Source organism: Eschscholzia californica, unplaced genomic scaffold, assembly GCF_041429995.1.
Source record: "Eschscholzia californica isolate CP2 unplaced genomic scaffold, dmEscCali1.0.p SCAF_2, whole genome shotgun sequence".
Classification (NCBI taxonomy): Eukaryota; Viridiplantae; Streptophyta; class Magnoliopsida; order Ranunculales; family Papaveraceae; genus Eschscholzia; species Eschscholzia californica.
Window position 1 is genome coordinate 62,902,380 of NW_028238309.1, and position 23,556 is coordinate 62,925,935.

General features: G+C 37.3%; 4 protein-coding genes across 4 annotated transcripts; 2 read left to right on the forward strand and 2 right to left on the reverse strand.

Moving 5' to 3' along the window:
* The first annotated feature begins 19 nt into the window (after window positions 1-19).
* On the forward strand, window positions 20-1,347 carry LOC147560109 (dormancy-associated protein 1-like). The gene is made up of 3 exons (XM_086662188.1): window positions 20-284; window positions 459-687; window positions 1,019-1,347. The coding sequence occupies exons 1-3, from the start codon at window positions 185-187 to the stop codon at window positions 1,053-1,055; spliced, it is 366 nt and encodes a 121-aa protein (XP_086518314.1). The 5' UTR covers window positions 20-184; the 3' UTR covers window positions 1,056-1,347.
* Window positions 1,348-1,978: 631 nt separating this feature from the next.
* DEG15 (protease-like protein) lies at window positions 1,979-8,678 on the reverse strand. Its single transcript, XM_086662187.1, has 14 exons — window positions 8,502-8,678; window positions 8,374-8,420; window positions 8,095-8,287; window positions 7,961-8,008; window positions 7,784-7,855; window positions 6,637-6,783; window positions 5,788-5,916; window positions 5,527-5,630; window positions 5,187-5,272; window positions 5,010-5,104; window positions 4,263-4,932; window positions 3,427-3,622; window positions 2,520-2,611; window positions 1,979-2,416 (listed from the first exon to the last, which is right to left on the reverse strand). The coding sequence occupies exons 1-14, from the start codon at window positions 8,565-8,567 to the stop codon at window positions 2,193-2,195; spliced, it is 2,169 nt and encodes a 722-aa protein (XP_086518313.1). The 5' UTR covers window positions 8,568-8,678; the 3' UTR covers window positions 1,979-2,192.
* Window positions 8,679-10,979: 2,301 nt separating this feature from the next.
* On the forward strand, window positions 10,980-21,326 carry LOC147560111 (uncharacterized). The gene is made up of 8 exons (XM_086657961.1): window positions 10,980-11,260; window positions 11,354-11,417; window positions 12,397-12,455; window positions 12,864-12,945; window positions 13,098-13,212; window positions 13,311-13,352; window positions 13,613-14,355; window positions 21,148-21,326. The coding sequence occupies exons 1-7, from the start codon at window positions 11,182-11,184 to the stop codon at window positions 13,976-13,978; spliced, it is 807 nt and encodes a 268-aa protein (XP_086514087.1). The 5' UTR covers window positions 10,980-11,181; the 3' UTR covers window positions 13,979-14,355; window positions 21,148-21,326.
* A 689-nt stretch (window positions 21,327-22,015) lies between these two features.
* Window positions 22,016-23,556, reverse strand: LOC147560112 (squamosa promoter-binding-like protein 4). Its single transcript, XM_086662150.1, has 2 exons — window positions 22,979-23,556; window positions 22,016-22,432 (listed from the first exon to the last, which is right to left on the reverse strand). The coding sequence occupies exons 1-2, from the start codon at window positions 23,323-23,325 to the stop codon at window positions 22,201-22,203; spliced, it is 579 nt and encodes a 192-aa protein (XP_086518276.1). The 5' UTR covers window positions 23,326-23,556; the 3' UTR covers window positions 22,016-22,200.

The following is a 23,556-nucleotide window of genomic DNA, read 5'->3' on the forward strand; positions in this document are numbered from 1 at the left end:
ACACAAATCTCACCACCATACTACCAACTTTACCCTTAACATAATACTCCCACTTTTTAATCCAACCACTAAAAAACTCACAAGTTGAGAGATATTTATGGAGATTTCATAACTATTTCAAGTACATCACTTGTCTATATAAACATAAGAATAGAAAACCAAAAATACAAACAAGGAGAAAAAAATGGTTTTGCTAGACAAGCTTTGGGATGATGTTGTAGCTGGACCTCACCCTGACAAGGGTCTTGGTATGCTTAGGAGAGTCACAACCAAACCCTCAGGAGGTAGGTATTTTCTATAAGAAATGTTAAGATTCGAACTCTGATTTTAAACAGTAACATTCGAACTCTGGTCTCTATAATACAGAGACGTACATATGTTATTGTAAAGACATGCACGCGTACTTAAAATTATTCTATAGATATTATGTTGATGTTACTAGGTTTATGAATTGTTAGGTGGGGAAGGTGATCAAGGAATGATGAGTAAGACATTTCAAAGATCATTATCAATACCAGCATCAGCATCAGGAACAACAACACCAATGACACCAACAACACCAACATCAGCAAAGAAAGTTGATGTATGGAGGAGTGTTTTTAACCCTGGTAGTAATCTTGCTACTAGAGCTATTGGTGCTGATGTCTTTGATAAGCCTCAACCTAATTCCCCTACTGTTTATGATTGGTATATATACTCTCTCTCTCTCTCTCTCTCTCTCTCTCTCTCTCTTTACCCTACTCCTAAAAAGTAACTCTACTCCTAGATCCATGTTCAAAATGACACCAATGATGCTACGTCGTGCTCGAGTGCCGATCGAATCTCGACGGCTAGACGTGATCAGAACAGATCTAGAAAGAGAAATGCTTAGATTTTCACTTTCCCTCTCTGGATCCTGACTCGACACTTCAGCCCAACGGATTTAATCGCGACTCGTGCCAGACATAGTGTCATTGAGGGACACCCTCCAAATTTTGGCTGACGTGGAATGTCTTGATTGATAATTTGTTTTTTGCAGGCTCTACAGTGGTGACACAAGGAGCAACCATCGCTAAAGAAAAAAAGCTGGGTGTTGTATAACAACAGTCCATGATGTACATAGTTTTCCTTACCAGCTTGACACTTATCTAGTGATCTTAGCTGACGTGGAATTTCTTTTTGTTTTTGGGAGTATTGTATTATCTATAAGTAACTACTAATGACTAAGCAATCTTTTGATAAGATGTTTGTGATGTTGTACTGTTTTTGGGTCTGACCGTTTTGGTTACACCATAGGATGTGTAAATAATGGAAGGATCTGATCTATGTTTTGTTTTCGAATAAAAAAGTGGCTTAATGTTTAATTAATCGATTCGTTAGTATAATGGAAGGATCTGATCTCTTTCTTCTTCTTTTTTTTAAAAATTGTTCGGCGTGTCTTGAACCAGATGTAGAGCAGAGAGTGAAGTGCAACTACTTGTATCAATGTTGTTTCCCTCCTCTACGAAGAGGGGAGAGAAAATGAAAAATAGACTTAGCAATCTAGTTTGACGGATATCATGGATGAGTAGAGAGCCGACATTCACTTTCAATCTAGTTTGCTAGATATCATGAAAGCTAACTAGGGACCAGACATGCACTCTGGAGAGAGTACACTATGCCGTAGGCGTAAGGAGAGAGCAAAAGAAAAAGGGAGTTAGAGAGAGGCAAAGAAAGTTAGGGAGGCAAATAGTGATATCGAGATAGTGGCGACCAATAGACCATGTAAAACCCAGAATAAACACGTTGATTATCCGACCAAAATGGGTATTGAACAAGTAATCTGTAATGATAGATATTTGGATCCTTGTACACATGGTAAGGCAACCTAAAATGAGGGCAGGCCTACAAACTTCTTGACCAAAAGTCCGCAGATTGGATAGTTTGCACAGGTTTGCACCCGATTGGATAGTTTGCACAGGTTTGCAGAAGAGGTCCAAGCCTAATAACTATCGACATGTTTTCTTTACCTCGTTATTTGTATAATAAAATCTACTTAACTATGGTTATTGGTACAAAAGTTACAAATTGAACTTCAATTATTCCCAACCTTCACATATGCACTTTAAAGTTTTATTAAAGTCTAATAAGGTTGAATTGATGTTTACCTGTTACCTCCAGAAGGAGATGCTCTATCTTCCAGATTACAAAGTAAATTCCTGTTGGAGAAGCTGTCATAGTTTACTACGCCTTGTCAGCAGCTCACCTTGTCTTTCGGTGATAAATTTAGCAAAACGTGAACCTTTTTGTTGTCCGTCTTTGCCGTTTGGTTCAGGTTGATGAAGAAACGGAGGGACTGGTACTCGCTTAGGAGATAAAGGCGGGATTAATGACCATACAGACAAAAGGTGTTCATTGGGCTTGTCGATAGCTTGTAGGATCGATAAATCTTGCATTCCTGTTGGAAGAAGAAGAAGCGGAAACTTCTATAAGATCTCAGTAAGGTTTGTCGTTAATAAAAAGTAAATATCTTTGCAGATTATGAGATCGTCTCAGTTTACCTTTCGAGAACTTAAAGATAGGCTTGAGAGCTGCACATGGAATGCTAAAGTTCAGATGTGGAATGACAGTTCCTCCTCCATGCCTTGCATTGCTGTATCAGAAAACATGAAATATAACAAAGAGAGTAGATACATTTTTCGATTTTTCTTCCAAATTCGGAGAAGAAAATGTTCTTAAAAAATTCATCTCGAGATCTTTCAATTGACTCGAGTAAGATTCCAGAATGTCTTTTTTTATCTAACTCACACGGGAAGTTGACAGACTGAAATGGATCTATTGGAGGCAGGCATAAAACAAGTCGGAATTAATATGCTTTTCTCTGCCCGCAACCCAAGAAGTTGGCTTTGCCAAGACAACATGAGGGTCGCTTCCTTCATTCTATGCTGACCCCAGCCTGGGCTGGCTTTTCTGATAGCCCATTGACACCGCGCTCACGGCCCGGCTGCCCTGCCAGCGGTAGTGGGAATTCTCCCATTCCCAAGTCAAAGGCTTGGTTGGATGTGGGACCATATTATCTGAAATAACTTTAAATGACTATACGCTCCTGATTAAAACAAGTTAGGTTCAAACAACTCGAATTTAGACAAGTCAAACCCAGGGGAGTCAGACCCATACAATATAAAAACACAACCACCTAAGTCCAGTCTAGGGTCTACAATAATTCTCGCAACTTAATCTACTATGGAGCTGGGGAGGTGGGATTTGATTCGGGACCTAGGAAAACAGCTTGAACCAATTAACTTGGTCGAGTGGCTTTAACCATTCAGACCAGTCAACTGGGGCAGCATAGCACAAAATAAAGCAAGGTGGAAATACCCAATCACATGTTTGTTTGTGCCGAATAAATGAAGAAGAGTTGAAGTCGGCTAAAAAGAGGCCGACGAAGCTATGGTTAGAAAGTAGTACCTGGTTACAAGTCCGATCATATGGCCATTTGAGTTAACAACAGCACCACCACTCCCACCAGGATGAACAGCAGCTGTTGTTTCAAGCATTGCTGGAAAATCTCTTTTTGTAGGATCTTGGAAACCAATTGAATCAGCAGAGTTCTTTGCTCGAACTACTCGTGATACGACACCAGAACAAACAGATGGATATGCATCTAATTTGAAGTACAAAATTGAATCAGATGCAGTAGAAAAAAAGAGAAAGATTAGTAAACATGGTTCAAGAGGGGGGAGTAGTACTTATGATACGTGAATATAATACTATGTGAAAAAAATTGTACTTGGATAATCCCAAGTTACCAACATTTGAAGATTTCTTGTCCCAAATTTTGCACGTTAGAGTTTATTTACATTCGAGGGATTAGGCAGAATCTTATGCAAATCATTTGTTTAAAACTTGAAAGGAACAGTAAATCATTTGTTAGAAAAAAAAAAACAGATGGGTAACTCATAAGATAAGAGGGTAAACAGATGGTAACTCCTAAATTTTGAGGAAAACAAACATTCACGGACATTGGTGACTTCGGAATCTTACGTAATCTTTTTAAGTACCTACAGATTTTGGTACATAAGTGCGCTGAGAAGCCAAATGACAGAGTTTGGCAGAAACTGGTTTAGCATCAATTTGTAATTATCATTTCATGGGGATGTGCCTATTGCGGGTTGACTCTGGTTCCAATTTCGGTGAAACTCTTAGTTGGACGGTTCTCAGACCAAGTCTAGTACTCAAATTTGGTTGATTATTAGATGGTCCTGGGACATGCACTCAAGCTAGTAGAGTACAGAAGGACTTACCACACCTCGGTCCAAAGAGCCCATGCCCGATAATATGTGCCTTTGATCCAGGAGCTGGGCAATCAAAATCAGGAACAACAGGACAAAGGTGATTTGGAACAGACTCAAGCTGAAGCAATGCAACATCCAGAGGTCCTTTAGAGACATAAACTATGCTAGCATCATACCAAATCCAAGGATTTGTATGATCAAGTCGAATACGTATTCTTCTTGAACTTTTGTAGAGTGACCCCATAACAAATTGAGTTTTCTCCTCAACCTTGGGTGTGTCTGACAGATTCATCATTTTCGAAACCATATCTTCTCTCTCTTGTCTTTCACTCCTCTTATCACATGGAGAAACGAGTTCATCGGAAGTGATACTCATGGAAGCCAATGTGGTTTGATCTTTTCCACCATGTACACTTGTTCTTCCGAATCTCCAAGGTTCCAACAAGTGAGCATTTGTGAGTACAAGACCTTCATGGTTGATTAAAATCCCAGAAGCCCACGCCCCGTCATCTATCGTAATCAGAGCAATAGAAGACATTGCCTTTTCTATTGGAGATTTTGGAAGGCTTTGAGAAACAAGACTGCGAACTTTGCTAGAAATGAAACCTGGTGCTTTTTCATGTTCATTTTGCAGTTTTCCACCCAAAACTGTTGCTATGACCACCCATGGAATAACTAACTGTCATCCAGATATAGCGTTTAAATAACGTGGTAAGTTTAAGAAATTCAAAGATAAATCATGAACTCCTGAGTTACCTGAATTTCGGCACCACCAACTCTTTGTCTTAACGGTCTGGTAACGATACCAACAAGTTGTCCATGTTCGCCAAAAACAGGACCACCTTCAGTTCCTGACAAACCCAATTTATCAGATTGAATTGTGAACCCAATATTGTCTACTCAGTACGTACTATAACGAAGATATTCTCGCACCAGGAAGACACCGAATATCAGCCATCAACAGTGAGTTGTCGTGAGAGCTCGAAGAATAGCAGTTTGCAACAGATCCCACAAATATGCTGGTTCAAAAAACAAAACATCAAATCGCGAAACACCAAAAAGCAAGATTGTTGTAGCAATTGGATGAAAATGTCAGTCCTTAAGAACATCGTATATTATTGTAACTTTACCAGAAAAAGGAAAAATTAACAGATGAATAGGCAAAAGATGATTGAAGCAAAAGTTACTGCGGACGGAGGTCTGTATTATGAATCCTTCAGAAAATAGCTGATAGGGCGATAAAAAAACAGGCAAAAGTTCAGTTATCACTTACCTATTAAGGAAGTGAACTGGTGACAAGATACCAAAAGGAGAACCCATAGCTAGAAGAAGGTCCCCCCTTTTATTTGATTGTGAAATATGCAGATTTGGGACATCCTGAATAACCATGATCCATCCAATCATCCTTATGAGCATACAACTGAAGTAAATGCATGTAGACATACGATAAGTAAAAAAAGTCTGATCTTGTGATGGACTAAACCATTTCCATAGAACCTATAAGATGCTATTTAGAGTAAGAACCTAAAATCACCTCGACATTTAATGTGGGAACTTCAAGAAAAGCAACCCTTGTGGTTGACATGGCCATATAGTTCGGATTGCTTGATTCACTCCATAAGTAACTTCGACTCTCTAATGAAGATCTTGTGTCATCTCGAACCTGGATTAGTTAAAAGAAAAGAAAATAAGAGCCACAAAAGTTTCTACAGGAAAGCTTAATAGAACTTAAACTAACATTGGCCACCACAGATGCACAATTTTAAACGTGCAATAGATTAAGCAGGTGCAATAGCAATAAAGGTCTAAAATGCACAGACACTCAAAATAGTAGAATGTGAAGAAATTGCCTCCCAATTCCCGGTGAAGTTCCTAAGAATTTGATTGTGTTAATTTTTGTTCTTAGGCTCAGACCAAAAATAAGTTAGTGCACAAATAAACACCACCGTGTTATCAAAATCGACTTCTTAATCTTCCAATACAGCCTTTGCTAGAAAAGTTCTTAATTTGATTTGACATTTATCATTATATTTTACAAACCTTTATAGTGATTCTTGATACCTGTTTCACCTATAATCTGCTTCTCTCAATATTTGCAGTCATGCTCACTAGACGGCAGACGTATATAATAAAGAAATAAAGTAATAAAACAACTGTTCTGGCGTATGTCACTTGGCAATCACGAAAATTAGGCACATATATTTTAAGTGTATTTGCAGTATTATATTTGGTACTCCTCTTATACAAGCCCACAGTCAAATTGATAGCTTTGGTCATCTCGCTTCTGATAGATATACAAAGGAAACCATGAGGAAGAAACTGAAAGCTCCAGAAAGGTAAGTAAAACTAATCAACTCATGAATGAGCCGGGCCAGCAACTAACCCGTGGTGGAAGAGGGTCCACGGAAGTCTGATGACTATTATTCAGTGAAGCCAAGGACCAACCTACTTCCCATGAGCCATGCTCTGGTGAGCGAGCAGAAGATTCAATCAGTGACTGGAGAGAACGTGATGCCACAGGGACATCTACCTGTAAACATACAATGTTCATCATAACTTGCAGGACATAAAAAGATGTTGTTAAAGATAAGTAGAGGACTTATTACAGCATAAATTTACAGTAAGGTACAAAGTGCCTGACTAACTTTATTTTACATGAAAACCAGCTGTTTCAATATCATGACATATGTTAGCTCCAAGCTCCCCTTTTTTGTATAGCAAGGTTGACATACAAAAAACCAGCTATTCCGATATCATCACACACACACACACACACATATATATATATATGCATATATCTTCCCATTAGATAATTCATATATTTGCATATAGTTTCTAAGTGATGTAGAGGAGTCGACCGAGAACGATATGCAATCAGCTAAGGCAGCCAAGAACAACAAGAAGAAATCGAAAGTAAAAAAAAAAAAGAAAATCAACGAATACAATAATAGGATGCCACGAAATCCGCACAGTACAAGGAAAGTAGTAAGGCAATAAAGCTTCATGCTTTCTCACGAGCTATCCTCTTTTGGGCATAACTTTCATTGTTTAAGCCTTCGAATAAGAAGTTTTATTATTATTTTCTCTGTTCCAAAAATCTCAAGTTGAAATAAGATGATCTCCTGTGAATTGAAGACATTCTACTATTCAATAACATTCCAGTTTTCTCTTTAACTGAAAGATTGTGTTGGTTCTTTCAGCTTCAGACAAAGCTTTATGTCATTGTACAGAGTTACCCGCTATGTCACTAAACCATTACACCTACGAAAGCTGCATGATCGCACAGCAAAGAATCACTTTCCCTGCCCCCTCCCTGTTATAAGAGATCCTATTCAAACCCTATGTCATAATATTGAAAGAGTCTAATATCTAGGCTACCCATTCCAGAAAACTTGTAGTTCTAAGCATTTTGTACCATATTCGTATAATTAGTACTTCCATATTTGATAGTTAAGTCACATAGCCAGTGCATAATTATAAAAACCGAAAAAAATGTAAGCAACCTTCATACATGATACTTAATTACTTACCACGGCTAGAAGTCGCGACTGTACCCAACGGTCCGGATTGTCAAGGAGCTTCTCCTGCTCGTTGATCTTCCCCTATCAAAGCAAAATCACTAACATAAATAACATGAACCAAAATCAAAGGCTAATTTAACTCAATTTTCAATTAAGAGATTGAAAAGAGAAAGTAGTACCATTTACCTCTATCATAACATCAATCTGAGCTCCAGGAATCAACTGAGGAATTACCTATTTTCAAATTTTATACACAAATATCAAACAAACTTCACCCTAAAAATTAATGAAAGTTGACAGGGTATAGAAACAGCTCCAACCTCCATATTTTTCTCTTGATTTCGTGAAGACAGAAATGGCTCCACTACTGATGCAACAGTTACAACCAGAGCTGATTTCATTGAATTCTGATCATCAGAGACAAACCCACCTCGAATTTTCTTAATAATAGGAAAATCCCTAAAAGAATCTGGTAATAAAAACCCAGAAGCTGAAAGAGTTGTCTTCCCTGACCTGAATCCCAATAAGAAATTTTTTTCACTTAAATGAGGTATATACAAATTACTAATTGGTTAATTAAAATTGAGATCTTCACTTACTGATAATGATGAAAAGCGTGTTTTCTCATCTTTAAACCCTTTGGGTCCTGAAAAATTTGTCAAAAAATTGAAACCCAAATCGATTACAGTAGAAACCAAATTGAAGAGAGAGAAAGAGAGAGACTTACAGGTCCTTGAATTCTAACCATAACTGCGAAGTTCCGAGCAAACTCAACGATCTCCGGCAACTCCATGAGGCTGAGGGTAATCGGTATGGATTCGCAATTCTCACTGTTTTTAGAGAGATTGAACAAGAAGAAGAGAGAATTTGTTAATCATTTGAACAAGTGTTATTCAGTGTTTCGAGTCCTACTTAGTTAAGAGTTACACTTATCCAGAAATTGCCATGTGTTTGAAGATTGACTTTGGAGTCAATTTTAACCACGTGTCCGTTAATTATTGAAGAGACATCGTAACCTAGTATTTGAGGATACAAAGAGAAAGATTGTGACGTATGAGGCGCGCAACTCTAGGTACACCAAATGATAATGTTGGTTGCAAATGGATAAATTTTATACACAAAGGTTTTGTTATTGGGAGATTTTATAAGGCCCCTCATTTTTGTTAAAAGGGCCCCTCAATGATAATTTACCAAGTGAAATGGTTCATGGGGAGGCCTTTTAACAAAATTGAGAGGCCCTATAAAACTTCCCTTTGTTATTTATATTAGCACAAAGTTTTAATTGTTGGCAGCTAGTCCTATTTTTCGATTTTAAATTTTTCTTTGAGAATATAGGATTGTATTTATACGATATTTACACATTTTACTATCGACAAATGTTGTAGGTGGTGGTGTAGGAGATGGTGGTGGTGTCGGTCGATGATCACTGTGTTTGCAAGCAAAAATTGGTAAAACGATGCTGCTCAAGTGGTGTATGCAAATAAAACTTGACTTGGAGTTAGTCAATTGACCATGTCAATGGTAGTATGTGTGTTTGTTGTTAAAATTTCCTTGGCAAATGGTCTTTGTTACAATGGTTTGTGTCTTCTTAAGTTCCAGAAATTAATTGTTCGGGTTTAGTGGCCTTCAAGGTTTCAAGTGTAGATCGATTGTTATATTGCTCATTTGTTACGTGTCACGATACACCTCAATCATTCCACCTGAAGATTAGGGAAAGAGATGAAGTCCATCGGTACCATTAAATGGAATCTTTACTCCTGTAATATTTCTATCAGACAAACTGCAGTCTCCTCCTCTAGAAAAAATAGTGATGAAAATGTGAAATTCTTAACAGTTAAATAAAATAAGCACACAACTACAATTCCTCTTTTAAGGGAAAACTAAAAGTCACATTTCATTCATTTAACCTAGGTACAAAACTTTCTAACAAGAAAAAAAAAAACTAGGTACAAAAGATCTCAAACTCAAGTCTAAAGAGTTCACATTGTACAATTCTTGGTTAAGACTTCTTCCTTGTGAACCTTGCTAATGATGAGTGAGCTAGGTCACTAGATTTTCTATTTGCACAAGTAAACATCAAAAAGTCAAAATATATCAGTTGAAAAGCTTTATAGCTTGTCCAATAGTCATTCGTCTTCATTAAGGTAATTAGGCAAATAACTTTCTTTCAGTCGTTTTCTACAAAAATTCTTTATAGTCCACAGCAGTCCATTTGACCGTTACTAATCCGGCCAATTCTTCTCCTTCTGGTACTGATCGGTAGATGACAAGGAGTGGTTTACCTGCAAGACTATTTTCGACGGTCATTAATTACAAGTCCTATATGTGCTTTCTCAAGATGAGGTAAATGACATATTGCACTTGATGTAAGTTTAAGGCGCGGGATTCCATCCAGAGATATTAGTAAAGCCGCAAATTTTTTGTACGGATGAAGTAACTTGGGCTTGGGCTGGTCTGATCAAGAGCTTAGTATGATTAAGTTCTTTAAACTGAAACAACTTTTCGTATCTCTGTTTCCATACAAACAAAAAAGTTGCTATAGCACATTTTAGCAAGATCCTCAAGATTTTATTAGTAGATTACCACATTCATTGTTACGCGTAACGTCACATTGCAAGCGTAACGTCACATAGCACTTTGTAATTCAAATTCATCTTTGCTGTCATTTTAATTGTGAAATTCTTAAAATGAAAATAAAATCAACACACATGGATCATATATCATATATCATTAGGGCTTATTTGTACATAAGCATTGCCATTATTACACAATCAACATAAATTGTCAAAGCACATTGTATCCCAATGTACAAGATTCTACTATCAAATTGGCACATTTCTTGTTCAACCTTCTTAAAAAGCAAATAAAATCAACATATAACTATTGTACATCAAATAAAATTGATACAAGGCATTATGATATTGTACATGAATGTCTACATTCATATAATTGAAGTATTACTGCATAATCAACAAAAACCACTATTAGCTCGTTGTATTCCACTGTATTAGATTCTGATTACCAGACTGTCACATTTACTGTTACGTGGTGACTGACACATTTACTGTCACGTGCCATCACGCGTGCCACTCATTTATTTATATTCATCGCCCTTGAAATTTCAATTGATGGGGAATTCTTAAAAGGTAGATAAAATCAAATTAAACTTTTTCTTTATTAGTGAAACAATCTTTTACAAAATTTTGATTTCTTAAAATTTCTATTTTTATTTTTTGAGTTAAAACATTGTGATTTAATAGTTGATTTGTTCAAACAAAAATAAAAGCCAATAACCCATAATTCCCCCTCTTTCTGTCTCTAAAGAAGCAACGAAAGAGAGAGAGAGATAGATATTGAACTTTCTTTCTCTAACTCCTGATCTCTGTGTATTGTCAAGATTCCTGAAAATGCCAGTACAGAGGAGAAAACATCAAGAAGAAGAAGAAACAGATGAAAAACAAGAAACAAAGGAGGAAGAAGAGATAGGTAAAATTAAAATTACCATTTGATGAAATCAAAATTAATTCCCACAACTCTGAATTTGATTCTTGTCAATCTTCTTAATTTTTTTTTTCTCAGGTATTGATCAAATGGTTATTTCTGATGGGGAAGATGAGAATGATAATGAGGGGAGTGATGTTAAGTGAGTTCTAAGTACTTTCATTTACTCTTCAATTTCATATTTTGAATCTGAGACTGGAGCGACCCTAGACATTATATTATTGATCGTCATATTTTTCTTTGTTCCAGTGAGATTATGCCCATAATTAAGACATGCCATGCTTTGGGTTCTTTGTGTATATTGTACAATAGAATAGAGTTTGGGTCTACCTCTACCACTTGTGTGTCAGATTTATACTACGTTAAATTTTACACGTCTTTAAGAATATGTTTATTATATTTTTGGTCGTGAGAATTCATTATTTCGAAGAAAATGATATAATTCTCCCCATGGGGAGTTTCACATATTTTAGACGTCTTTTGGACTGATGCCACATTTTAGCTTTTTAAGAATGGTTTGACTTGCAAACACCGGGAATGGGAGGGACTATAATGCATATACGAGGTTGATTATGTCTTTTTGTTTAGTAATGGTGGTCTGAAATTTTTGTTATTATTTATTTACCGTTCAAGCATCCAAAACTTCAGAGTTAGGTGTGAAACCCCAGTCTCTCATCAAAAAAAAAAAAAAAAAAGTACAACCCAAAACCAATGGACACTGGACATAATTACTAGAGTATATTTTTTCACATGGGACTATTTTCACACTTTTCTTCACGTGTGACGTTTTTCTTCGCTTAACACGTGACTCTTTGTTTGGTGACGTGAACACATGTTGCGTTAGACTTATGACATGTGGGTTTAAGTCTGATACTATGTTAAGTTTGTGACATCCACTTCAAAGCTAATTGAAAATTAGTGGGAATGACCTCTATACTACGTTATTGATTAGTAAAATACTTTTTCCCAACCAAACGGTACCAATGGTTGAAATTCATGGATTTTTAGCAATTCAATTTCCTTATTCGTGAAGAGTAGCATATATAGCTTGAGCTTTACATTTATAATTATGCAATGAACTGAAGAATACGTAGAATTAACAAATATTTGTTATTTTGCAGCGACATTAACGAAAGATTAAAAGGAATCAGGAAAAATTTGGAATGTCCAATATGCCTGGGTATGCTTTATAATTGTTTCGATATGTGATTTTCAAAGTAATGAGGTAATAGAAGCAAGAGGAAAAGGAAACCCACAAGAAAAGAAAATGAGATCAATATGCTTGAACCGACTGATAATCGAGTTCTTTCATGAAGGACGTACCATTTCCTCCCTATATGGTAGTGGTTGGGACATCTTCAATTCAGATCTAACTGGCGACTCTGAATAATTTCAAAATGTTTGTTCTTCGTCTGTTTCGGGTGTCTGACATAAAACATATAAGTCTGAATTAAGAGTCCATTGTCTGAAAAGACATATCATCCACCAAACTCTATTGCTCGATCACTCAACTTTTTTTTTTTCTTCTTTATGATCTTGGATGATTATCATTTTATCGGAGGATTGGTAACTCGCTTCTTCTTCACAGGTTTTCTTCGAGAGACTCGAACTGCAGTGGACTGCCTTCATCGTTTTTGTAAGGAATGTATTGAGAAGTCATTGCGAATGGGGTACGTTCTAAAACCCAAGTCTCCTATTTTTCATTTATCTAACTAAGGCATGTTATTGTCTTTCTCTCTAACATCTGAATCTGACTCGCCTGACTCGGATACGACTTAGAATGACTCCGCTTATAAATGTTTTGGTACTCGACTTGACGCAGGAAGAACGAATGTCCAACTTGTCGAAAACATTTTCCAAGTCGTCGTTCTTTCATGGAGGATCCAAGATATGATGCCATCGTTGCCTGTATACTTCCAAATTTTGATGAGTCTAAGGTACTAAGTCAACTAAAATATATCTGTTTTATCGATCCTTTTCTTCTTTTAGATGTTTCAAGGCATTTTTTTGTTAACGAATAGCTATCCTATTGCAGGAACTGGAATTAAGTGAAGAAGAAAAGACTCGCAACAAAATGGTATGTTCAACTGCATGTGTTTATGCACAAAGATAGTTTGCATCTTTTTTCGGATTCAAACTTGAAATCCGTCTCGATATTTGAACCTATTTGGGTCAGGTTTTAGAATGTTTATTATTTACCTAACTCGTGCGTCTGACCCGTCTATATGGCCGATTCTGGGTCATTTGAGCCAGGCGAAAAATAAGTATGAATTACGAGCACGAGCTCTAAAATAACATGATTATTTTGCTCATGATGAATGTTTATATCTTTCACAGGTTCAAGAATCTATTAACAAGATTGCTCATGTTCAAGCTGAGGCCCATGGTAAGAAGGTTAATGATACTCCGAGTTCCAGCAGACGAGGCAGAAAACCAAAGAACGAAGCGACTAATATTCATGAACAAACCAGAGAGGCTAAACAGAATAGCAGGAGATTGGCAATAAGGAGTTCTGCTGAGCCACCTTCAACACCTCTCGGCATACATTCTAGCTCCAATGCCGATAACATTTCGGAAACAAATCTAGAGGCCGGATCTTCGGCTCACCCTGAGTCACAGAGGACTCCTGAATCGTTTACTTGGGCCGTCTCTAAGGCTAGGAGCAAGCGCGATGTCAAACCAAGAGAAGCACCTGGAGAATGACTCAACACATCCGCGAAGAAAATGATAAGGTAATGAAAATAGAATTATATTCGACAATCTTGCTACTTTTAACTATCACCGTCTTTTTATTTGACAAAATATCATGGTTACTTTATTTTGTTAGTCGTTAAGAGAAAAACATCATACTTTTACTTCAAGTTTAAAGAACCTTATTTATGACATTAGGTTTATTTGTTTTTTAAATGAGTTCGGTTTTATAGGCCGACCGACCAAATGGTCCATCACTGGATGAGGTTCTCAGGCGGTTTCTCTCTAAACATGTTGAATCCTTGCTTGTTGACGGACTATTCTGGACTAGATTTTGTGCTTCATTATCATTTTTGTTAGCCATTAGATGCTTGGGACTTGTATATTTTGTTGGTTTCGGTGTACCGATTCAACGAGTTGACTCAGCGAGTCTATAACCGAATCACTGGTGAAACTGGTTACTACTTTGATTTTATTTGTAAATCAATCAAAAACACTTTCTTTCCAAATTAATGGAGAAAAACTAAGGAATAGAACAACTCAATATCTTTCGTATTTCTAACCGATAATGTCTGTTATCCAGAACAGATGATTCGTAGTCGAATCTCACTATCGATTTAAGATCGGAAAGAGGAATTGTATCCTTCTGTGTTTACTGATTTATTACTTTAAAAAATCAACACACTTCTGATTTGGAAAATCAGAATGTCTTTGATTAAGAAATCAGATAGACTAAAAAGAAAAAGAAAAATCGGAGGATAAGAAGAAGAAGAATTTTTTTTTTTAATCGAGGCGAGGTATTCCTCTTTCCTTAAGACAATTGACGCCCTGTATAGTACCAAACAGTTACCGGCGTTTGTCTCCCAGGATACAACGATTAACCTTTCGATTCAATGGTACTTCGAATCAGAAAGCAGTCGAACTTGAAAGTATACTAACCTCTGACTTATGCAAATGGACCAAACTTCTTGCTTATGAAACTCCTTGAAAACTCTACAAAATCTTTCTCTTAGATACTCTAATATGATCTTCTAACAATGCTTGACACTCTGGAAAAAACGGATTGAAATTTGGAGTTGATTTAGGTCCTATAAATAGGTTTCGAATAGATGCATTCATAAGGGACACTTCTGTTGGGTTTTAGGGACGCATCTGTTGGAAAGTAAAGTGACGGGTCACTTCTTTAGCAACAGACGTGTCGGCTGGGATTTGGGCCGTCTGATCTGGACGTGTCCTCTTTGCGTAAATAGCCCCCAAACCAACTTTTCCTTATTGCGATTTTAGTCCCTAAATCCACCAAAAATCGATCAAATTTTAAACTTGAATATCTCATTCATCCGGAATCGGATTTGAGTGATTCTTGAGTTTAAACTTAAGAGCTCGACGAGACGAACGCAATGGTGTGCTTCGTTTCTGAGTTTGACGACTTGAACCGATCCAAAATCGGCTCCGATTCCAACAAACCCCCACATGAATGAATATTCGAGATTTCCTATCATGCAGACTTACTAGACTGACACACTGACAGAGGTTAGAGGCGGAATTTCGCTGCATCGGGATAGATAGCTTGCGGCTTTGAATCTTCCGTAGTGAGTAGCCATCGGGTTTACAAAGACCTTAGTGAACTATGTCTTGAACTGGGTCTCATGAGTTGTAAACCAACGAGTAACTATCACACAACTAGTTCCTTACTTTCAAAAGTTCTCGGTTGTGTTCATTTCGGCCCTGAACAACCTGGTTTTCATGTGTGCTCTAGAGAAGTCGGCCATTACGACCTTCTCATAGAACCGGCATCAGTTCGCACACATATAGGTTATTCGTAATAAGGTATTCTGCTATACCTCACGTTAGACTCAAGTTCTAAGTTTTCGGATTCATTAAAAGCTTAACGCTTAACCTCTCATTGCAGACAACACTGATGTCATCCTAGGAATGGGTAAGAGATAAATCTCTTTCAGTGTTCCGTTCGAGTCAGTATATAACTTCAGTTTTCCCGTTGAACCTACATCTTGGGATCTCCAGTCACATAGGTTGGGTTTCCGTTATGACTTTACTCATTTACTTTAGGCAAAAGTCCCATTCCCCTTGATGAAGCAATTACTAACTCTCTAGGTAACCCTTTTGTAAATGGATCCGCTAGGTTATCCTTAGATTTGACATAATCTACTGTTATGACTCCTTCTGAGAGTAATTACTTTACGGTGTTATGTCGTCGACGAATATGTCGTGACTTACCGTTATACATTTTACTATGTGCTCTTGCAATAGCTGCCTGATTATCGCAGTGTATTTTTATTGCAGGCACCAGCTTAGTCCATATAGGAATGTCCTCCAGGAAGTGTCGCAGCCACTCTGCCTCTTCTCCTGCTTTATCCAGAGCAATGAATTCGGAATCCATTGTCGATCGAGCTATGCATGTTTGCTTTAAGGATTTCCATGATATGGCCGCTCCTCCCAATGTGAATATGTATCCACTGGTTGACTTGGTATCATCAGTATCTGAGATCCAGTTGGCATCCGCATATCCCTCTAATACTTCTGGATATTTGGTATATAATAGCCCATACTCTTTTGTCTGTCTCAAATATCTGAGTACCCTTACTATAGCCGTCCAATGTTCTTTACTTGGATTGCTAGTAAACCTACTCAATTTGCTAACAGAATAAGCTATGTCTGGACGTGTACAATTCATCAAGTACATCAGACTTCCGATAATCTGTGAGTACCTTAACTGATTTACTCCTTGACCACGATTTTTCATCAAATGCACGGTCGGATCTATCGGCGTCCGAGCTAAACTCATATCATTCTTGCTGAATTTTTCTAGAATTTTCTCAACGTAGTGAGTCTGAGATAATTTTATCCCAGAAGAGCTTCTAGAGATTTTTATTCCAAGAATGACTTCAGCCCTACCTAAGTCTTTCATGTCAAAATTCTTCGACAACATTTGCTTAGTTGTTTTTATGACATCTATATTATCTCCCATAATAAGCATGTCATCTACGTACAGACATAGGATTACACATCCTTTAACAGTGACCTTAGTATAGACGCACTTATCACACTCATTTATTTTGAACCCATTTGATAACATTGCTTGATCAAATTTCAAGTGCCATTGCTTAGGAGCCTGCTTTAAACCATAAAGCGACTTTACTAACTTACACACTTTCTTCTCTTGGCCGGGTACCACAAACCCTTCTGGTTGAGTCATATAGATCTCTTCTTCCAGTTGTCCATTTAAGAAAGTTGTCTTTACATCCATCTGATGTATTTCTAGATTGTGGATAGCTGCTATCGCAATTAACAATCTTATTGACGTGATTCGAGTAACAGGAGAGTAAGTGTCGAAATAATCTAGACCTTCTCTCTGTCTGAATCCTTGAGGCACAAGTCTGGCTTTATACTTGTCGATTGATCCATCCGTCTTCAATTTCCTTTTGAAGATCCATTTGCAACCTAAAGGTTTGCAACCTATCGGGAGATCTACTAACTCCCATGTATGGTTATTCATAATGGACTCAATCTCACTGTTCACTGTCTCTTTCCAAAAAGGAGCTTCTGGAGTTGACATAGCTTCTTTATATGTTAGAGGCTCACTTTCTAACATGTAGGTTAGAAAATCAGGACCAAAGGTTTTTTCTACCCTTGCCCTTTTACTCTTTCGAGGCTCTTCCGACTTGTCCTCTACTAGATTTTTCTCTCTTTCAGAGATTTCTGTATTTTCTTCGTTTCTGACTCTTTTCAGAGATTTTTCCTCTGATATAGATTTACATGGAAGCATATTTTCAAAGAATTCGGCGTCCCGTGATTCTAAGATTGTATTCACATGTATATCTTCTATATCAGACTTGTGAACCAAGAATCTGTATGCACTACTATTTTCTTTATATCCAACGAAAATACAGTCTATTGTCCTTGGTCCTATTTTGACCCGTTTAGGTAAAGGCACCAGGACTTTGGCTAGACACCCCCACACTTTAATGAATTTAAATGATGGTTTTCTGCCGTTCCACAACTCATAAGGTATCTTACCTGTTTTCTTGTGAGGTAACTTATTTAATAAGTAGTTGGCCGATAATATTGCCTCCCCCCACAAGTTCTGAGGTAATCCAGAACTGAGTAATAATGTATTCATCATCTCTTTCAGAGTTCGATTCTTTCGCTCTGCTACACCATTTTGTTGAGGTGTATAAGGAGCAGTAGTCTGATGAATGATGCCACTTTCGGCACAAATTTCAGCGAAAGGGGATTCATACTCTTCGCCTCTATCACTTCTCAAAATCTTAATTTTTCGATTAAGTTGATTTTCAACTTCATTCTTATAGATTTTGAATTTCTCTACTGCTTCATCTTTACTTCTTAGCAAGTAAACGTGACAGTACCTTGTACTATCGTCTATGAAGGTGATAAAATACTTTTTACCTCCTCTAGTCTGAACCATTTTTAAATCACATATGTCACTATGAATTAACTCTAATGGTTCTGTATTTCTTTCCACAGAATGAAAAGGAGTCTTTGTCAATTTAGACTCTACACACGTTTGACATTTTTCCGAAGAATTAATATCAAACTTTGGGATTAAGTCCATGTGCATTAACTTTCTCAAAGAGTTATAATGAACATGACCTAGTCTCTCATGCCAAATATTACAAGAATCAACAACATAAGCTAATGCTTTTTCTTTATTAATAATATTTGGAGTTACAGTTGCAACATTCAATTTAAAGAGCCCCCCACATAAGTACCCTTTTCCAACATACATCCCATTTTTGGATAAAACAAAATTATCGGAAACAAATACAAGTTTGAATCCATTCTTGCTAAGGAGCGAACCAGACACAAGATTCTTTCGAATGTCTGGTGCATGCAGGACGTCATTTAGGGTTACTTCTTTTCCTGAAGTGAACTTCAGGATCACTTTCCCTTTTCCCTGAACTTGACTTGTTGCGGCGTTTCCCATAAATAGTGTCTCGCCTTCTTCAAGTTTGGTATAAGTGGAGAACATGGCTCTGTCTGCACAAACGTGCCTCGTGGCCCCAGTGTCGATCCACCATTCTTTCGGATTTTCAACTAGGTTAACTTCAGAAATATCCGCACACAGGTTCATATTCTGAAACTTTTCAGCCACATCTTCGATTCCAGTAACCATTGCACACAGGTTCTGGACATCTTCATCTTCAACAAGAGAAGCATGATGCTTAGCTTTCTTTCTCTTGTTGATCTTTTCATTTTTAGAACGACAATCTTTGGCAAGATGCCCCTTCTTGCCACAGTTAAAGCAGTTGCCGTCGAAACTCTTCTTCGTCGGCTTTCCTGAGCCCACTTCACGGCCCAAGCGTTTCCGCTTTAGTTTTGGTCCCCCTTCGATGACGTTTACTTTTGGAGCATTTGAAGACTTCTCTGTCTTTTTCTCTGCAGTACGACTATCCTCTTCTATTCGAAGTTTGAGGATAAGTTCTTCAAGGCTCATATCTTTATTTTTATGGCGAAGGTAATTCTTGAAGTCTTTCCAACCCAGAGGCAATTTTTCAATCATTGCTCGGACTTGAAAGGCTTCATTTGTTACCAATGATTCGGCCTTTAATTCCTGAAGAATTATTTGGAATTCTTGAACTTGGGTTATGACTGGTTTAGAGTCAACCATTTTAAAGTCCAGAAACCTTCCAACGATAAATTTCTTCACTCCTGCAGTTTCGGCTTTATATTTATTGTGTAGTGTGTTCCACAATTCTTTTGCACTATCAATAACACAATACACATTATAAAGCCCATCATCTAACGAATTCAGAATGTAATTCTTACATAAAAAATTACTATGCTTCCAGGCCTCTACGGCCGAAGTATGTTGGATATCTCCGTCTTCTCGAAGGACTGGTTGGTCTTCAGTCAGATATTTTACTAACCCTAAAGTGGTTAGATAAAACATCATCTTCTGTGCCCATCGCTTAAAATCGATGCCCTTAAACTTCTCCGGTTTTTCGGAATGGACAGGACCAACACTTTTCGTTATGGCTTCACCAGTTGTTGCCATCTCTATTTCTCTGACTTACACAGAAAATTAGTTCCGTATACCGAAGTAATCAATTGTCTTAAGATTGTTGGTTTCGGTGTACCGATTCAACGAGTTGACTCAGCGAGTCTATAACCGAATCACTGGTGAAACTGGTTACTACTTTGATTTTATTTGTAAATCAATCAAAAACACTTTCTTTCCAAATTAATGGAGAAAAACTAAGGAATAGAACAACTCAATATCTTTCGTATTTCTAACCGATAATGTCTGTTATCCAGAACAGATGATTCGTAGTCGAATCTCACTATCGATTTAAGATCGGAAAGAGGAATTGTATCCTTCTGTGTTTACTGATTTATTACTTTAAAAAATCAACACACTTCTGATTTGGAAAATCAGAATGTCTTTGATTAAGAAATCAGATAGACTAAAAAGAAAAAGAAAAATCGGAGGATAAGAAGAAGAAGAATTTTTTTTTTTTAATCGAGGCGAGGTATTCCTCTTTCCTTAAGACAATTGACGCCCTGTATAGTACCAAACAGTTACCGGCGTTTGTCTCCCAGGATACAACGATTAACCTTTCGATTCAATGGTACTTCGAATCAGAAAGCAGTCGAACTTGAAAGTATACTAACCTCTGACTTATGCAAATGGACCAAACTTCTTGCTTATGAAACTCCTTGAAAACTCTACAAAATCTTTCTCTTAGATACTCTAATATGATCTTCTAACAATGCTTGACACTCTGGAAAAAACGGATTGAAATTTGGAGTTGATTTAGGTCCTATAAATAGGTTTCGAATAGATGCATTCATAAGGGACACTTCTGTTGGGTTTTAGGGACGCATCTGTTGGAAAGTAAAGTGACGGGTCACTTCTTTAGCAACAGACGTGTCGGCTGGGATTTGGGCCGTCTGATCTGGACGTGTCCTCTTTGCGTAAATAGCCCCCAAACCAACTTTTCCTTATTGCGATTTTAGTCCCTAAATCAACCAAAAATCGATCAAACTTTAAACTTGAATATCTCATTCATCCGGAATCGGATTTGAGTGATTCTTGAGTCTAAACTTAAGAGCTCGACGAGACGAACGCAATGGTGTGCTTCGTTTCTGAGTTTGACGACTTGAACCTATCCAAAATCGGCTCCGATTCCAACATATTTTAGGTCAATGATTTTGAGAGTACGGGGGAGAAGTGGTGAGACAATTGAAGCCACCAAAACCCTAGATAGTGAACTGGTTTAATTGTCCTTGGGTAGGGCAGCTCTTGTCAATTATTTGTCTACACAAACAACATTTGTTGTCCATTAATTTAATTCAGACCGTGCAGTCAGTAGTTCAGACATCACTTCAAATCATCCAACTCATAAACTTGTCCTACCTTTCAATATCTCTCCCATTTTGTTTGGGAATTGACATTTCAAATACCCTTTTACTATTTCTGCCCCTCTTTGCCATAACCTTGTCTATTTTTTTTGTTGCAAGATAAACTTGTCTATTTAACATAATAGAAATTTTACTTGCATAATATATAGGGCATACAAAAAGGGATTTTGACTTAAAATATCATATATCGAAGTAACGCGAAAAAAAAGGGTGGATTACCTCTACGATCTCATGAGAAAATCCACCATAAGAAGCTAGTCGGCATCTAGTTTTAGTAATGAAACGTTAAAATGGTCTACCAACTACAATGAGAACTCCTAATTTAAGATATGAACTCGTCTCATTAATTGATTTAGGTTGTTCTTAAGTCGGTTAGGGTCATGCATAAATAAGACTAGGTTAGGAGTATGTTGCCGTAAGTCACCTAAAATGACTAATATGTCCCTGACAAAACCAAGTCAGACTCAGACGATTCAAATTCATGCGAGTTAGATTCACACAATACCCAGAGATCAATAAAACCACTACAGAAGATTCAAAAGACCGCTTAAGGTTTTTCTCCCGTCTCTGGGGACAAGCAAATCTAATCTACGATAATGGAAGAGTTAAAAGACTAGAATGGGAAAACTAATCGATACCCAGAGATCAATAAAACAAGATTATATAGATGATCTGAAACAACTACAAAGCAAGATATAAAAATATAAGCATACCCGAGACATTAGATGAATAAGACGATACACGATTCTTAAATGCATAAGTATATCATAAACACCATTATTATTGCATAAAGGAAGCCAAAGGATGACAGAAGAGAGAGAGCATTCTAGTCCTTATTTGATTTGAAAATGTTTGTAAGTAGAACTCTCAGGGAGTATTGTTGAGATTCTCCCATTCTGATCAACTTGTCTGCAATGATTTTCCTTCAACTGAGAGCTTGTGTTTTTTCGATTTGAGCTCTCTCCATGAGATTCAGAAGAACTCTTCCTTCGTCGTTCATTATGTCCAGCTAAACGCCTTCGACAACTCCTCTTCGAGTCATCGAACTCAGCAAGTTCATGGAACCTAAAATTGAAAACAAACCAGAGTTCCACTTAGAACTAGATGAAAGGCAATGGAGATAGACGAATTTAACTAAATTATCGAGTAGAGAAGAAAGTTAGAACTTATAGTGTTCCAAAGCTAACCAAATATAAAGCCAATGTTAGATCACATACTCAAATCCTCCTTCGTAGTGATTTTGTTTTTTGCAAGTCACATATGAAATATGACTTGATATCTGAATAAACTGGTCAGATCTCAGAATGTTTGTTTTTGTACTACTTTTGATTACAACCTAGTCTAAATGACCGATTTGATTGATTTTGGGTGTTTCTCAGCCACACTAACTTAGACAATTCAGACGAGTCCGTTCTAGACTAAACCTAGACAGAATCCCGACCGCTCTCTAGGCTAGCAGAATCCCGACCTGTTTAGGTAGATGGACACCATATCTCTAAATTCTGTGTCGGTCGGGATTCTGCTAGCCTAAGAGTAGATGAATAGAGTCTCATGAAAAAATGAAAGTTTTAAGAGAGAGGGAGAGAGGGAGAGAGAGAGAGAGTAGTTGACCTGCTACATTGTTGACAAAACCTTTGTCTGAGACCAGCAACAATAACAACAGGAGCTTTAGAGTGATGTTCACAAACCTTATGACGTCTATGATACCTTTTTGCTTCACTTAAATCAACTGTGCATTTCTCACCTTGACAACAAGGAAAAGACCCTCCACCAACACCACCACCGGAACCACCACCGGAATAGGATCCTTTCCTAGATGAAGGAACTTTTTTTCTCATCTTATCATCATCACCAGACCCAAACCCTTCTTCTTCATCTACTACTACATTATTTTCTTTCTTTGATTTTTCTTTCAAGCTTCTTTTTCCTCCTTCTCCTCTGCTCTTTAAACCTTCCATTTTTTTTTTTGAAATTAGAGAAACAGAGAATGAATTGAGAAATGGGTTTGAAATTTTTTTTAACTTGTACAATAAGAATAGAAAGAAGAAAGTGGAGAATTAAATGAAATTGGGATCACCTAAAGGTGAAAAAGAGAGAGTAGGGACTGTAAGGACCACAGTCTCCATTTTCTCTTCTCTTTTTTCACCATTTCTTGTTAATGAGTGATTTTTGACTAAAGGGTATTAATC